Below are 15,778 nucleotides of genomic sequence, written 5' to 3'. Positions count from 1 at the left end.
CGTATAGCCAATCTTTGCATTATCAGCTCAAATCCAACATTTTATTAATCCACAGTCATGCTCTGTGTTTTGTACCTAGAATCCAGGACAACAGAAACTTATCAAGAAAATTATATTGCACCGTGTGTCAATCTTTTAATCAAGCATCCCCTTCCTACGAGTTTAGTTTTAAACTACAGCCATTACGTTGATCCCGAAGGAACCTAAACCAAATGACCAGCCAAGACACTGTTCTGCGGGCAACTGGCCATCCGTAGTACCAGATTATGTGGTGCTCTGGTTAGACCCCATGTCAAATCATACCAAGAACTAGACGAGGAGTGAAGTGAAACCACCAGTTTATAGTCCAGGTAGACTAGAGGTACTGGTAGCTCCTCTTTACTCCGGGATTGCAATACTTCAAGGAAACATGCCCCGTTTTCAGAAGACTACAGATATCTTTGAGATCCCAATCTTCGATACTTATATCATACATACTTTAGAGAAGATCTCTATTTAAAAACAGCAAAATCGGTCCATAAATAACGGAAAAATTAGCAAAGTTCCAAAACGACCCATGAAAATATTAAGTCCACTTAATCATCATGAACTCGTGAATTAATAATATATATACAAATCATTCTGGTAATTTTTTTTCCGGATCATCTCATAATTGATCATAGTTCCCATATGAAACGCTCGTTTGAAAATCCCTGAATAACTAAACCCTAAGTCTGTATAGAGATAAAAAGCTTCCTATTCCAAATCTATCATATGTCAGACTCATATTTATAAGTTTGTATTAAACAAACAGCCAGCTCCCTATATGTTGACAAGAACAGCTCTATGTTCTTGAACTTGGGTGCTATAATATCCAAGGTGAAAGTGAGACAGGAGCCACAGATCTAATATGAGATTTCAACTTCAGCACTAACTTCGAGTTTAAATCAATTATTAAAGGATTACAGCTTATGGCAACCCTAGAAAGATTAAATATGAAATAGAACAAAGCAAACAGACTGGTGTACTATATAAGCTCTCTATTAGATACGTCAGATTCTTGATTGTCATAAAAATCGGTATATAACTGAGTCAAAACTGGGACAGAAGGCGTGTGCTTTATGTCTGGTATGAACAGACATATCCTGACAAGGAGATCAAGAACATTTGACACATTCACTCCAGCAATCAGGTTAGAGGGGCTCGCATACCCCTTCATCCAGTGCGTACACTTGAATCCAACACATTCCCAACGCTTATCACAACAATCACACCTTTAAGGGATATCTTTTGACTGACTGCAACAGCTCCACACATATCCCGAAATATAGATTCCACCGTGTATCAGTCTTTTAACCAACATTCTCTTCCAGCGAGTTTGTATGTTCTCCCCGAAGCAACCTCTCCAATAACCTGGACAAAACAAAGTCTGAAACTCCGACATACTATGAGCTACCGCTTAACGTGGTACCAGATAAGATAGGTTTTCTGGTTCAACTCCAGGTAAAATCATTACAAGGAATGGCCTAGGATATACATATATTTACCAAGATGGGGGGAAGTTCATCAAGCTAGCATGCCTCGGGGGGGTCAGCACTGGGGTAATAACAATCATAATCTCAAATTTTCTCAATATGAGGATCAGTGAAGTTACCAAAGATCATAGGATTCAACATTTGATCCCGCACAAAAATAAAACAGTAATTAACTAATACTATCGTACGCTTCTTCTTTGGACTTATTTGAAAAAAGTTGTTATATAAGACCACTGCGTTCAGCGTTCATGTTACTAGGATATATGTAAGTGTTGCCATGACCACTACGTCAACCAAAGCTCGGAATATACTTACAATCGAAACATAGATTGTACATATAATATACAAGGCTCACCGTCATCAATGTGTACATATATATATGTATACTTGACGGTTCTACACAAACATCAAATGTGCTCGATCGCCAGTCCAAGACCATATTGAAGAAGAGAGTCATACTTTCCTAGTGGTAAATTTAGCTTCACATGTCGCTCGGATATAAACCGCAATGGAAGAGTAAATATAATTACACTCTACACCACATTAATGAGGAGGATTAGAGGCCTATAATTAATGGTTCTATACCAACCTTAAAGTATACCAATCTGTATCTGAGTCGATTAAGTCATATCCGTCCGTACGTCCGTCTGCCTGTCTGTCTGTCTGTCTGTCCATCTGATTCGATTCTGATGATAATTCCGTGAAATTTGTTACACGTATTACTTTCAACCCAAGGTCGAACCCTATTGATTTTGGTTGTTATCGGCTTGTTTAAACAACCGAACCCACCCAAACAACTGGATCCCCTAAATTGGGTTGTGTACATCATAATGCTCAGGAGGGTTTAAGAGCTCAAAATTCAAAAATTCACTTACTTAGTAGAAATTTGTATAACCGTTCAGGATCTACAGATTTATCTTCATACTTTAATATGTAAATTATGTATTCATTTAAATTTTCATGTACATACAGATAACATTTTTGAAAATAACAATACATACATAAATAATTTATGAAAACTTCTTACGAAAAAAATGTATGAAATTATTAGCACGTGTCGTCATACTTGTTTCTGTGTTTGTTTATTAGTTCTTAACACCTCCAATAACGAACAAATCAAAATAAAATGGATGGGAAAGACATCAGAAGAAACTGACACGAAGAGTGTAAATAAATGAGTGGCAATGACATAAGTGTGTACATTATTTAGTATAAATATTTTATGAAAATCAAATTTTGTGTGAAAATAAATATGATTTTTCTTTAAAGAAAATGCAATAAACTTTAAGATTTTCTTTTATATGACTGCAATAAATAGGTTTTTATTAAAAGTTTTATAATAAAAAAATTGTGAAGACAATTTATTTATAACATCCTTTATTATACAATTTTATTAGCATACATATTTGAAAATAAAATGAAAAAAGTGAATGCATGTATTAAACATAAAAATATGAAAAATATGTAATTTACATAAAATTGTATTAGGAAAATATTTGCTAAAAAAATACATAAAATTCACCATAATAAAATTTCAAAAATTTATGTTTAACACACACACACACACACACACAAGTGTGTCAATAACAGAAAATATAAACATAAATTTAAAATTTTTATTTAAACACAACATATTTTCAACTGAAATATTTAAACTTCCAACTAACAGATTTCAATTATAATTCTCTTGTTTTTCTGCCTTAAATTTTAAACTATAAAATGCAATTATTTCATTCCTATAAACAATAAAAATTCACTACATTTTTTAGTTATATTCAATAAAACAATATTTAATATGTACAAAAACAATTTTTTTTGCCATAATCACCTTCATTTGCTACATTTATTGCTGTAACCTTTTTACTGTTACGAGTATCAAATATGTCTGTGTTTTTCCTCTCTTTCTTTTTTCCTCCTAGACTACAACCAAGCGGAAACAGTGTTTAACTGTGTCACTAACAATGGCGATTACATAAATGTTACTAACAATGTTTATATTGTTGTTGTCGTTTTTTTTTCATGGAAAAAATAACTGTAAAATGTTTTTTACTGGTGACGGTTGTAGTCTATGCTCTGGGTTTTATTTTATTTATTTTTTTGTCAGTCATTATATTAAAAGCCATAGTTTATATAGTCGTTGAGAAAAAATATATTTCAATGTTATTGTTTATTCGACGATCTAGTATAAAGTTGTTATATATTTTTCCGGTTTTTTTTTAATTTATTTATTTTCATATATATGTTTATGGTATATGATCATAACTATATACATATGTATATGTCGGTTGTACAGCCTCTAATATTACGAAAATAGCGAGTTGGCACCAACGTTGCAAAGCGTTTAGTACAGGTTTTTTCAATGAGAGGTTCTAATTATTCCTAGAAGTAGACTACAATTAATATAGATTGTTTTATTGTATGGACATATGATGGCACCACATCCTAGTCCATATACTAGTGTATAAAGTAATTCACATAGTAATCAATAAAGTGGTCCAGTTAGTTAGTTAGTTAGGTAGTTATTTAGTTAGTTAGTTAGTTAGTTAGTTAGTTAGTTAGTTAGTTAGTTAGTTAGTTAGTTAGTTAGTTAGTTAGTTAGTTTAGTTAGTTAGTAGTAGTTAGTTAGTAGTTAGTTAGTTAGTTAGTTAGTTAGTTAGTTAGTTAGTTAGTTAGTTAGTAGTTAGTTAGTAGTTAGTTAGTTAGTTAGTTAGTAGTTAGTTAGTTAGTTAGTAGTTAGTTAGTTAGTTAGTAGTTAGTTAGTTAGTTAGTTAGTTAGTTAGTTAGTTAGTTAGTAGTTAGTTAGTTAGTTAGTTAGTTAGTTAGTTAGTTAGTTACTTAGTTAGTTACTTAGTAGTTAGTTAGTTAGTTAGTTAGTTAGTTAGTTAGTTAGTTAGTTAGTTAGTTAGTTAGTTAGTTAGTAGTTAGTTAGTTAGTTAGTTAGTTAGTTAGTAGTTAGTTAGTTAGTTAGTTAGTTAGTTAGTTAGTTAGTTAGTTAGTTAGTTAGTTAGTAGTTAGTTAGTTAGTTAGTTAGTTAGTTAGTTAGTTAGTTAGTTAGTTAGTTAGTTAGTTAGTTAGTTAGTTAGTTAGTTAGTTAGTTAGTTAGTTAGTTAGTTAGTTAGTTAGTTAGTTAGTTAGTTAGTTAGTTAGTTAGTTAGTTAGTTAGTTAGTTAGTTAGTTAGTTAGTTTGTTAGTTTGTTAGTTTGTTAGTTTAGTTAGTTAGTTAGTTAGTTAGTAGTTAGTTAGTTAGTTAGTTAGTTAGTTAGTTAGTTAGTTAGTTAGTTAGTTAGTTAGTTAGTTAGTTAGTTAGTTAGTTAGTTAGTTAGTTAGTTAGTTAGTTAGTTAGTTAGTTAGTTAGTTAGTTAGTTAGTTAGTTAGTTAGTTAGTTAGTAGTTAGTTAGTTAGTTAGTTAGTTAGTTAGTTAGTTAGTTAGTTAGTTAGTTAGTAGTTAGTTAGTAGTTAGTAGTTAGTTAGTTAGTTAGTTAGTTAGTTAGTTAGTTAGTTAGTTAGTTAGTTAGTTAGTTAGTTAGTTAGTTAGTTAGTTAGTTAGTTAGTTAGTTAGTTAGTTAGTTAGTTAGTTAGTTAGTTAGTTAGTAGTTAGTTAGTTAGTAGTGAGTGAGTGAGTGAGTGAGTGAGTGAGTTAGTTAGTGTAATGCACCTCTGAAATTCCTTCCATACATTTTTTTATAACGTAATTTTTTTCTTTAATATCCTCCCTACTTTATTATGTATGCATCAAATGTACATGCATATTAATTTTTTTTTTTTACACGAAAATATGTATGTATGTATGTATGTATAATCGTAGTCGTATTTTTTAATTTGTATCCAATATAAAATTGTTCAAAGACAGATAACAACTACATAAACAACAACACCAACAATAAAGTACTTTATAATAATAACAAGAACAAAAATTGTAAATTGATTTCAGTTCATAAACTGTTTTTCTACTCAATATTGTCATCAACAAGAATTACAACTACAATAACAAATGCAGCAGCAGCTCCAGCAACAATATTTTCCTTCACCAATGTGGTGCTCACTCGGTCGTTTGCTTATTGTTCTAAAAATTGATAGTAGATGTACTTATTTATAAGGTACAGTGGGGAAAAACCAATAGTTTTCACATGATTTAAAGTTCTACTTCATATCTAGTTCAGTTCTAGTTCAGTTCTAGTTCAGTTCTAGTTCAGTTCTAGTTCAGTTCTAGTTCAGTTCTAGTTCAGTTCTAGTTCAGTTCTAGTTCAGTTCTAGTTCAGTTCTAGTTCAGTTCTAGTTCAGTTCTAGTTCAGTTCTAGTTCAGTTCTAGTTCAGTTCTAGTTCAGTTCTAGTTCAGTTCTAGTTCAGTTCTAGTTCAGTTCTAGTTCAGTTCTAGTTCAGTTCTAGTTCAGTTCTAGTTCAGTTCTAGTTCAGTTCTAGTTCAGTTCTAGTTCAGTTCTAGTTCAGTTCTAGTTCAGTTCTAGTTCAGTTCTAGTTCAGTTCTAGTTCAGTTCTAGCCTAATAACTTTTTGTCCCCCACTATATATTATTGTTATTGTAAAATTTTCAGTTTATAATTTTTATATTTATTGTTGCTACATTGCTTTGATCATAATGTTTTTATTGGAATTGTTGTTGCAGTTGCATGTGTATGTGTGTAAATCTAAAAAGGATTTACAATACAAATTTATTTCGTATATCGTTTATTTTTGTTGATTTTTTTTCGATACTTTTTTGTCTCTTTCAAACATTATTTATTTCTTCTGACAATTATTGAAATTCATAAATTAAAGATTTATCGTTAGATTGTTGTAGTTTCTGTAGTATTTTTGAAAGTTTTGCGACTAGAAGTATGTAAAAATGTATTTAAAACAATATGTTTTTTTCTTGTGTATAAACTATTTAAATTGTTTTTATGGCCCTAGAAGAGATTTGGTTATATTCAAATTGGTTTTGAAAGATTTTTTAATAAAATACAATTTTTCGGTATGTTTTTAGTAGAGATTATTATTTACTTAAAATAATTTATTTACTAAAAGATAGTTACGTTTGAAATAAATCTTTAGATAAAGTAAAATTTTTTGTTTCAAGCTACTGGTCATTTAATAATGTATGTATATAAATAGAGTTTAATAGAGACAATGGGCAATTTATAAATTGAAATTTTTATCATGTTTTAAAAGTAATTATACTAAGAATCCATGCATAAATAGTTTAGTAATAGTCAACCCAATTAAATTAGAAGAAAATTTGAGAAAATTACACAATATACAAACAAATAAAGTTTTGATAATACGTTTCTTTAAAAACCATACCTTCCTGTTAACAAAATTTCATATAAACTAAAGGAAAATTATTTAATACTTTTCATAAAGGATTTTATGCTCAGGTGTAGGATGTTTATTATATAAAATATTTTATAAAAATTAAAAACAAAATCTACCATTTAAATTCCACCCATCACTTGCATGTAACTGTTAACTTTGTGTGTGCAAAAACACCGGTGCGTATGATTTATATTTTTGTGCGTTTTTATTAATTTAAATAAAATTTATCATACGCCTCGTTTTTCATTTGCTTTCACACATTTGTATTGAGTGCTGTTTGTTTTAAACAAATTCAACGAATTTAACAGTATTTGACATTTTTATGTCAAGTTATATATTCATTAAATGGTCTCTTTATGTTGATGACATTTTTATGCGACTTTAATTTATGGTAAAAACAGCCACCCATTCTGATAGCTGTCATGGTGGGAGTGAGCTGCTGTTGCTCGGGCATGATTAATAATTGTACATTTATTAAATATTCATTACACGCACTATTAAACAATAATTTATTTTGAAAATGTTTGTTATAGAAATCTTCTTAATAGTTGTCTGCTATTGTTTGTTTTGTTTTAAATTTAATGAATGTGTATATTAATAAATAGGAAATAATGTTTTCTGAAAATAAAATAATATATAATCGGATATAATAAATTTTACGAAAGGACTTGACAATTCGTTATACATTTTATAAATCTTCATCTACTCATATACATCTAGTTCAGTTCTAGTTCAGTAGTTCAGTTCTAGTTCAGTTCTAGTTCAGTTCTAGTTCAGTTCTAGTTCAGTTCTAGTTCAGTTCTAGTTCAGTTCTAGTTCAGTTCTAGTTCAGTTCTAGTTCAGTTCTAGTTCGTCAGTTCTAGTTCAGTTCTAGTTCTAGTTCAGTTCTAGTTCAGTTCTAGTTCAGTTCTAGTTCAGTTCTAGTTCAGTTCTAGTTCAGTTCTAGTTCAGTTCTAGTTCAGTTCTAGTTCAGTTCTAGTTCAGTTCTAGTTCTAGTTCAGTTCTAGTTCAGTTCTAGTTCAGTTCTAGTTCAGTTCTAGTTCAGTTCTAGTTCAGTTCTAGTTCAATTCTAGTTCAGTTCTAGTTCAGTTCTAGTTCAGTTCTAGTTCGTTCTAGTTCAGTTCTAGTTCAGTTCTAGTTCAGTTCTAGTTCAGTTCTAGTTCAGTTCTAGTTCAGTTCTAGTTCAGTTCTAGTTCAGTTCTAGTTCAGTTCTAGTTCAGTTCTAGTTCAGTTCTAGTTCAGTTCTAGTTCAGTTCTAGTTCAGTTCTAGTTCAGTTCTAGTTCAGTTCTAGTTCAGTTCTAGTTCAGTTCTAGTTCAGTTCTAGTTCAGTTCTAGTTCAGTTCTAGTTCAGTTCTAGTTCAGTTCTAGTTCAGTTCTAGTTCAGTTCTAGTTCAGTTCTAGTTCAGTTCTAGTTCAGTTCTAGTTCAGTTCTAGTTCAGTTCTAGTTCAGTTCTAGTCAGTCTAGTTCAGTTCTAGTTCAGTTCTAGTTCAGTTCTAGTTCAGTTCTAGTTCAGTTCTAGTTCAGTTCTAGTTCAGTTCTAGTTCAGTTCTAGTTCAGTTCTAGTCAGTTCTAGTTCAGTTCTAGTTCAGTTCTAGTTCAGTTCTAGTTCAGTTCTAGTTCAGTTCTAGTTCAGTTCTAGTTCAGTTCTAGTTCAGTTCTAGTTCAGTTCTAGTTCAGTTCTAGTCAGTTCTAGTTCAGTTCTAGTTCAGTTCTAGTTCAGTTCTAGTTCAGTTCTAGTTCAGTTCTAGTTCAGTTCTAGTTCAGTTCTAGTTCAGTTCTAGTTCAGTTCTAGTTCAGTTCTAGTTCAGTTCTAGTTCAGTTCTAGTTCAGTTCTAGTTCAGTTCTAGTTCAGTTCTAGTTCAGTTCTAGTTCAGTTCTAGTTCAGTTCTAGTTCAGTTCTAGTTCAGTTCTAGTTCAGTTCTAGTTCTAGTTCAGTTCTAGTTCAGTTCTAGTTCAGTTCTAGTTCAGTTCTAGTTCAGTTCTAGTTCAGTTCTAGTTCAGTTCTAGTTCAGTTCTAGTTCAGTTCTAGTTCAGTTCTAGTTCAGTTCTAGTTCAGTTCTAGTTCAGTTCTAGTTCAGTTCTAGTTCAGTTCTAGTTCAGTTCTAGTTCAGTTCTAGTTCAGTTCTAGTTCAGTTCTAGTTCAGTTCTAGTTCAGTTCTAGTTCAGTTCTAGTTCAGTTCTAGTTCAGTTCTAGTTCAGTTCTAGTTCAGTTCTAGTTCAGTTCTAGTTCAGTTCTAGTTCAGTTCTAGTTCAGTTCTAGTTCAGTCTAGTTTCAGTTCTATTCATTCTAGTTCATTTCTAGTTCATTCTAGTTTGTTCTGAACATTGGCAATCATTTTAATCAAAACCCCCGACTTTAAACTAATTATGTCTTATATATGTTAATAGCTGCACATTAATATATAAATACTTATATTGTATTTTCCTTTATTTAATTTTAATAAGAACCCATCTGAACTGTACCAAAACTCTTGAAATTTGTGACATTGATTGTGTATCACGTTTTGTCTATTAAATTATTTTATGTTTATTGCAATTATCATTTTGGTTTCGTACTTAAGTTTATTGTCTTTGCAAAACACTAAGCTCCTGTTGCGTATGATAAATATTTATTTAGATTCATATTAAATATTCATTAAATTCACTATTAAAAGCGATAACTAAACATCTGTTTAAGATGGTTTTAACATATTTATCTGCGATTATATTTTGTGTTTAGTATTATTAAAGTATTTAGATATTTAAAAATATGTCTCTTTGTCACTTAAATAAATGATCCCTAAATCAAGTTATTTTTCTGAGAAATTATTAACTTAAATCATATTTGGTTTTAAAAAAATTATGTTTTTTTAAGAGTATAATTCTTTCATTTGAGCAGATTTACTATCACTAATAATAATAACATAATAACATATTCTCAGTAGAACCTATTACATTTGAGTTTCTTTCAAAAATTTTTAAAATGCATTTTATTGGACCACATTTTAGCTTGCCATTATAAATACAAAAAGTAAACTGTCAAGATTTAGGTTTACAAAAATTTGCATATTCTAAATAGCTGTTAGCAGTTGTCTTTCTTCTACTTTACTTTTAATTTTATTTTTATGCTTACACGCAAAGTTTGTTTTTAAAATTAAAATAACTTTAATTTAATTGGTATTTTTGTAAACTAAACTAATATTATTTCCTTTTTGCTCCTGCTCTTGTATAGTTTAAACTTTTCTGCTGCTTGAGCAAATATTTGATAAAAGTTCTTAACCTCTTTTCTTTTTAAGACATAAAATTTAAACCAACAAAAAAATAACAACCAACTGAAACTTAATTGATTTTTTGTAGGTTTTGTTGTTGTTGTAGATATCTTTGCAGCAAATGTTGACTGAAACCACAAAATGAAAATTTTATCATCAACGCATACAAAAAAATCTATATTGTACTTAGAAATGAATACAATCCCTATATGCTACTTAATGCGACATATATGTGTATACATCTGGAAGTGGTAACAATTGTGGGGGAAATTATAGCAATCAAAAAAGTTTACTAGAACTGAACTGGAACTAAATGAACTAGAACTGAACCAGAACTGAACCAGAACTGAACTAGAACTGAACTAGTACTGAACTAGAACTGAACTAGAACTAGAACTAGAACTGAACTAGAACTGAACTAGAACTGAACTAGAACTGAACTAAAACTGAACTAGAACTGAACTAGAACTGAACTAGAACTGAACTAGACTGAACTAGAACTAGAACTGAACTAGAACTGAACTAGAACTGAACTAGAACTGAACTAGAACTGAACTAGAACTGAACTAGAACTGAACTAGAACTGAACTAGAACTGAACTAGAACTGAACTAGAAGAACTAGAACTGAACTAGAACTGAACTAGAACTGAACTAGAACTGAACTAGAACTGAACTAGAACTGAACTAGAACTGAACTAGAACTGAACTAGAACTGAACTAGAACTGAACTAGAACTGAACTAGAACTGAACTAGAACTGAACTAGAACTGAACTAGAACTGAACTAGAACTGAACTAGAACTGAACTAGAACTGAACTAGAACTGAACTAGAACTGAACTAGAACTGAACTAGAACTGAACTAGAACTGAACTAGAACTGAACTAGAACTGAACTAGAACTGAACTAGAACTGAACTAGAACTGAACTAGAACTGAACTAGAACTGAACTAGAACTGAACTAGAACTGAACTAGAACTGAACTAGAACTGAACTAGAACTAGAACTGAACTAGAACTGAACTAGAACTGAACTAGAACTGAACTAGAACTGAACTAGAACTGAACTAGAACTGAACTAGAACTGAACTAGAACTGAACTAGAACTGAACTAGAACTGAACTAGAACTGAACTAGAACTGAACTAGAACTGAACTAGAACTGAACTAGAACTGAACTAGAACTGAACTAGAACTGAACTAGAAACTAGAACTGAACTAGAACTGAACTAGAACTGAACTAGAACTGAACTAGAACTGAACTAGAACTGAACTAGAACTGAACTAGAACTGAACTAGAACTGAACTAGAACTGAACTAGAACTGAACTAGAACTGAACTAGAAAACTGAACTAGAACTGAACTAGAACTGAACTAGAACTGAACTAGAACTGAACTAGAACTGAACTAGAACTGAACTGGAACTGAACTAGAACTGAACTAGAACTGAACTAGAACTGAACTAGAACTGAACTAGAACTGAACTAGAACTGAACTAGAACTGAACTAGAACTGAACTAGAACTGAACTAGAACTGAACTAGAACTGAACTAGAACTGAACTAGAACTGAACTAGAACTGAATAGAACTGAACTAGAACTGAACTACTGAAAGAACTGAACTAGAACTGAACTAGAACTGAACTAGAACTGAACTAGAACTGAACTAGAACTGAACTAGAACTGAACTAGAACTGAACTAGAAGAACTAGACTGAACTAGAACTGAACTAGAACTGAACTAGAACTGACCTAGAATGACCTAGAATAACTAGAACTGATCTAGAGCTGAACTAGAACTGAAACTAGAACTGATCTGGAAGTGAACTAGAACTAAACCAGATCTGAACTAGAGGTGAACCTCAATTAAATTAAAACTAAAATTTGGTGTTTTTTTAAAAATGTTATTTTCAGCATAAATTTGATTTATCACTAAAAATCCATTTTTTTTTTTTTTTTATTAAAAATAAAATTTTTCATTAATAATAAAATTTTTCACCCAAAAGCCAATTTTTTACCAAAAATTAAATTTTTCACTAAAAATCCAATTTTCATTCCAAATAAAATTTTTCACTAAAAATACCATTTTTTATTAAAAATTATTTTTTTTTAATCCAATTTTAAACTAAAATTCCAATATTTCATGAAACATCCAATGTCGACAACAGAATATGTTAAACATTTTCTTAACGACTTTCAACACTTTTAGCTTTTTAGAAATATAATTCTGTATGGATTACGATCCCTTTATAAATAAAAGAAAAGTTGATTGCTAAATGGTAATTTTAAAAAAATCGCAAAATTCTTTAGTAGAAATTACCATTTCCATTATGTTTACAAAAACTTCATAACGCTATAATTTTTAACACAATTTTAATCTTGATTTTAGGCAAACAATATTCCTAGTATATCACACACACACACACAAAATCACACACTTTTGGGGGAAATGCATAGAAAGCCAACAATAACATAAACACATTTACTCTATCAAAACAACAATTTTGTTAAGTTAAGCTTTTAACACTCCCCTCTACACATCTACGTATTGCTATCATAACGGAAAAAACAACAACTACAACAAAAAAATTATTGGCAAAACACAGGCAAAATATAAACACTCACACACACACTTAAATTGCATTGACTTAATGCAACATTTCATTAGCAATGAAAACAACCTGCGAGTAATGACAACAACAACAACACACACTCTTAAATATTAACTTGATAAAGCTGAAAAGTCTCTGATAACCCCGGACTCCCCTTACCCACTCCATTTATAACATAAACAAAACATAAAAAGAAACAACAAAGGAAAAAACTAAGCATACAAGATAAACAACAAGATTAAACAAAAGAATTTTATCCTGTTTCTTTGTTTTTTTTTCTTTATTCTCCTTTTTCTATTGTTTGTTTATTAATTTTCACATAAAAGTTTTTTTCTTTTTATATTCACACTCACACTTTAGATTACGTGGGATACGAAATAAAAATGATAAAAATCTCACTTTAACTCACCTTAAATTCTCTATGCGTGGCCTTCGACACTGTGGCCGATTGCGTCGATGGCTTCGATCCTTTTTACAACGGCAGTCACAATGCCAAATACACAAAGCTATCGATGAGATCAATGTTATCACAAATGGCACTGCAAAAAAATGTATTATATAGTTGACCTGATCGTCGTGATTGTAGGACGTCAGCACGACCGTTTTATTTTTACGCGAATAATAGCACGGATAGATGGCGCCCTCGACACCGTAGAAGGCATTAAATGTTTTACACGTCACCGTGGGCGGATAGCCACACCCTTTGATATTCACTAGCAGTGTGGCCTCCTCCGATTGCGTCCAATCGGCCGTGTAGTTCGTGTAGTCGGTCATGTTTTCGGGTATCGTTATATTCTCTTCGATAAACGTCACATAGATATGAACACACTTGTATAGATCGGAGGTGCAGCCCTCGCGACATGAACTCCACGAACAATTGAAAATGCCGACAAGATCTTCGCGTCGTGTGGTCGTGCAGAGTGTAGGGGAATCGATAAAATCGTGACTTAAGGTTGATATCGCCGGATCGACGTAGAGGGGAACGAGGAACAATAGAGACGCACCGGCGGTCACCGAAAAGAAGGCAAGAGTGGAGGTACCATAAAAACTGGCACGTTCGCGCCACGAACGATAGCGCCGATTTCCATTTTTCTTTTTTGGAGCCAGTTCTCGTAATTTACGTAACCGTAACTCTTGTTGTTGCTGCTCGAGTAGTAATTCCGAACTGCCACTCCTCATATTATTGTCCGTGCACACAGGGCGATTATTATAGGCACCAGCACCAGCACTAGCAGCGGCAGCAGTATCAGCAGCAGCACTATTAACAGCCGTGGCAGCAGCCGAAGCTGCTGCTTGATTTGTTGTTACTATTTGCGATGTGGATGATGCAGCTGCAACAGCAGCACAACCTCTGCAAGCAGTCGTGTAAGCAAACGTCGTCTGAGAACAACTCGTTGTTGTGGGAGTAGTAGTTTTACCCAAATATTGTTGCTGTTGTTTTCGTTTTAAAGCCTCACACGTTGAGCAACCGATAACAACAACAGCAGCTGTTGTTGTAGAAGATGTTGTTGCTGCAGTTGTGTGTTGATAGGGCTCAGATGTTAAGGGTGAAGTGGTGGGTAGTTGGAGGGGTTGCGATTGTTTTTGTTTTGCTAGGGGTGTAGAGGATTTGGAGGAGGTGGTGTGTGTGGGGGGAGGTGATGGTAGTTTGGCTGCTGATGAAGAGGATGTTGATGCTAATGTTGTTAGTGGTGGAGGTGAGCTCACAACGTTGCTAACAGCCTCTGTAGAGGGGGTGGTGTTGATAACAGTTTTCTGCTGCAGGCTGGGAGATGTAACAGTTGTATCAATTGATGATGAAATGGTTGAAGTAGTTTTCGAAGTGGTGAGGCCACCACACAGAGGTGTTGTAGATGTACAGGACTCCGAGTTGGGTAGTGTGGTAGAAATGACAACAGCGTTGGAATTCGAGTTCGAATTCGAGGTGGGTAAAATGGTGGAAATATTCTGAGAGCCAGAAGCTGTAATATTAATGTTGCTGACAATGTCGTCGTCGTTTTTAGTTTGTTGCTCTTGCTGTTGTTGCTGTTCCTGTTGGCTATGTATGGCTGCCGAAGTGGAAATGATGCTGGCGTTGTTGCTGTTGTTGTTGTTATTGTTGTTGGTAGTGGTGATGGCAATATTATTAGTGGTAGTGGCTGTAGCTGTGGTGTTGATGCTGATGTTGTTGCTTTCGTTGGCCGTATGATTAGCGGCGGAGACGACGACGACGTTGTTATTGCTGCCGGCTGCACGGGAAACAATACGATGAGCAGCAGTGGCAGCCGTAGCGTCTGAGACGCAAACGACGTCGTCGTTTTTAATACTTTTTGAGGCTTGTATGTTGCCAGTGTTGAAATTTTTGTTAAGGAAATAAAAACTATACAAATTTTGCTCGCTTTTTTTCTTTTCTATTATTATTTACTTTTACTATTTTTTTCGCTCTCAATTTATACTAATTAAAACATTTAAGAAATTTTCTTTATTTTTCTATTTTCTTAAGAATTTTTAGAAAACTAATTTTGAACACTTTTATTTAATTTCCTTGATTTCAAATATTTTTTCTTTTCCTTTTCCTCAAGCAGCTTTAACAAGAGTGTAAAATTTTAGTTTTTTTCTTTTTTGTTGTTGAAGAATTTATTCCTTCTTGCTCTCTTCAGTACACTTAAAATCACAACATTGCACTGAGATAATAACACGACTACTGAGACATTAACGTTACGAGCTGAATGGCTGCTCTGTTACGTTTTCATAACGGAAATGCACTCTCGCGTATGTATGGGTATTTTATTTTATTTATTTTCTTTACTTTTTTTTCTAGCTTTCTTTGCTTCTTATTTTCTCCTATACACTTTTAAACCCGTTGACACTCAACAGTCGCACATCATTTGTTAGAGTTAAAGAGACAGAACGTGTGAATATAGAAGATGAGAGTGAGTTGTTAGAGAAGAGAGTTAAATGAGTTATTTTCAATTTATTTTGCATAACGTTTTGTTTTTGTATTACTTTTTAACACCCGCACTTTGGTTTTACTTTTACTATATTTTCTCTCTCTCTCAGTTGCTATTTATTTAACTCTCTCTAGCTCAGTTGACCTTTAGCGCTTGCTCTTTTTTATTTTC

General features: G+C 32.3%; 2 protein-coding genes across 2 annotated transcripts in view; both read right to left on the bottom strand.

The window, feature by feature from the left end:
• Positions 1-15,071, bottom strand: part of LOC119614003 (protein tipE) — a 45,143-nt gene extending 30,072 nt beyond the window's left edge. Inside the window, exon 1 of the mRNA XM_037970079.1 lies at positions 13,087-15,071. Coding sequence (XP_037826007.1) covers positions 13,087-13,856 — 770 coding nt within the window. The 5' untranslated portion in view covers positions 13,857-15,071. The remainder of the gene's footprint in view (positions 1-13,086) is intronic.
• Positions 13,985-14,950, bottom strand: LOC119614002 (putative transcriptional regulator cudA; the record flags this gene model as incomplete). Its single annotated transcript, XM_037970078.1, has 2 exons — positions 13,985-14,028; positions 14,096-14,950. Coding segments are annotated over 2 exons (899 nt in total), but the record flags the coding sequence as incomplete, so codon positions are not given.
• Positions 15,072-15,778: the final 707 nt, after the last annotated feature.

The sequence above is a fragment of the Lucilia sericata genome, unplaced genomic scaffold (assembly GCF_015586225.1).
Source record: "Lucilia sericata isolate MDLA Ls3-8-SP2 unplaced genomic scaffold, ASM1558622v1 Contig002487F_arrow, whole genome shotgun sequence".
Classification (NCBI taxonomy): Eukaryota; Metazoa; Arthropoda; class Insecta; order Diptera; family Calliphoridae; genus Lucilia; species Lucilia sericata.
The sequence above is the reverse complement of the archived record's forward strand: the minus strand, read 5'-3'. Positions and strand labels throughout refer to the sequence as shown.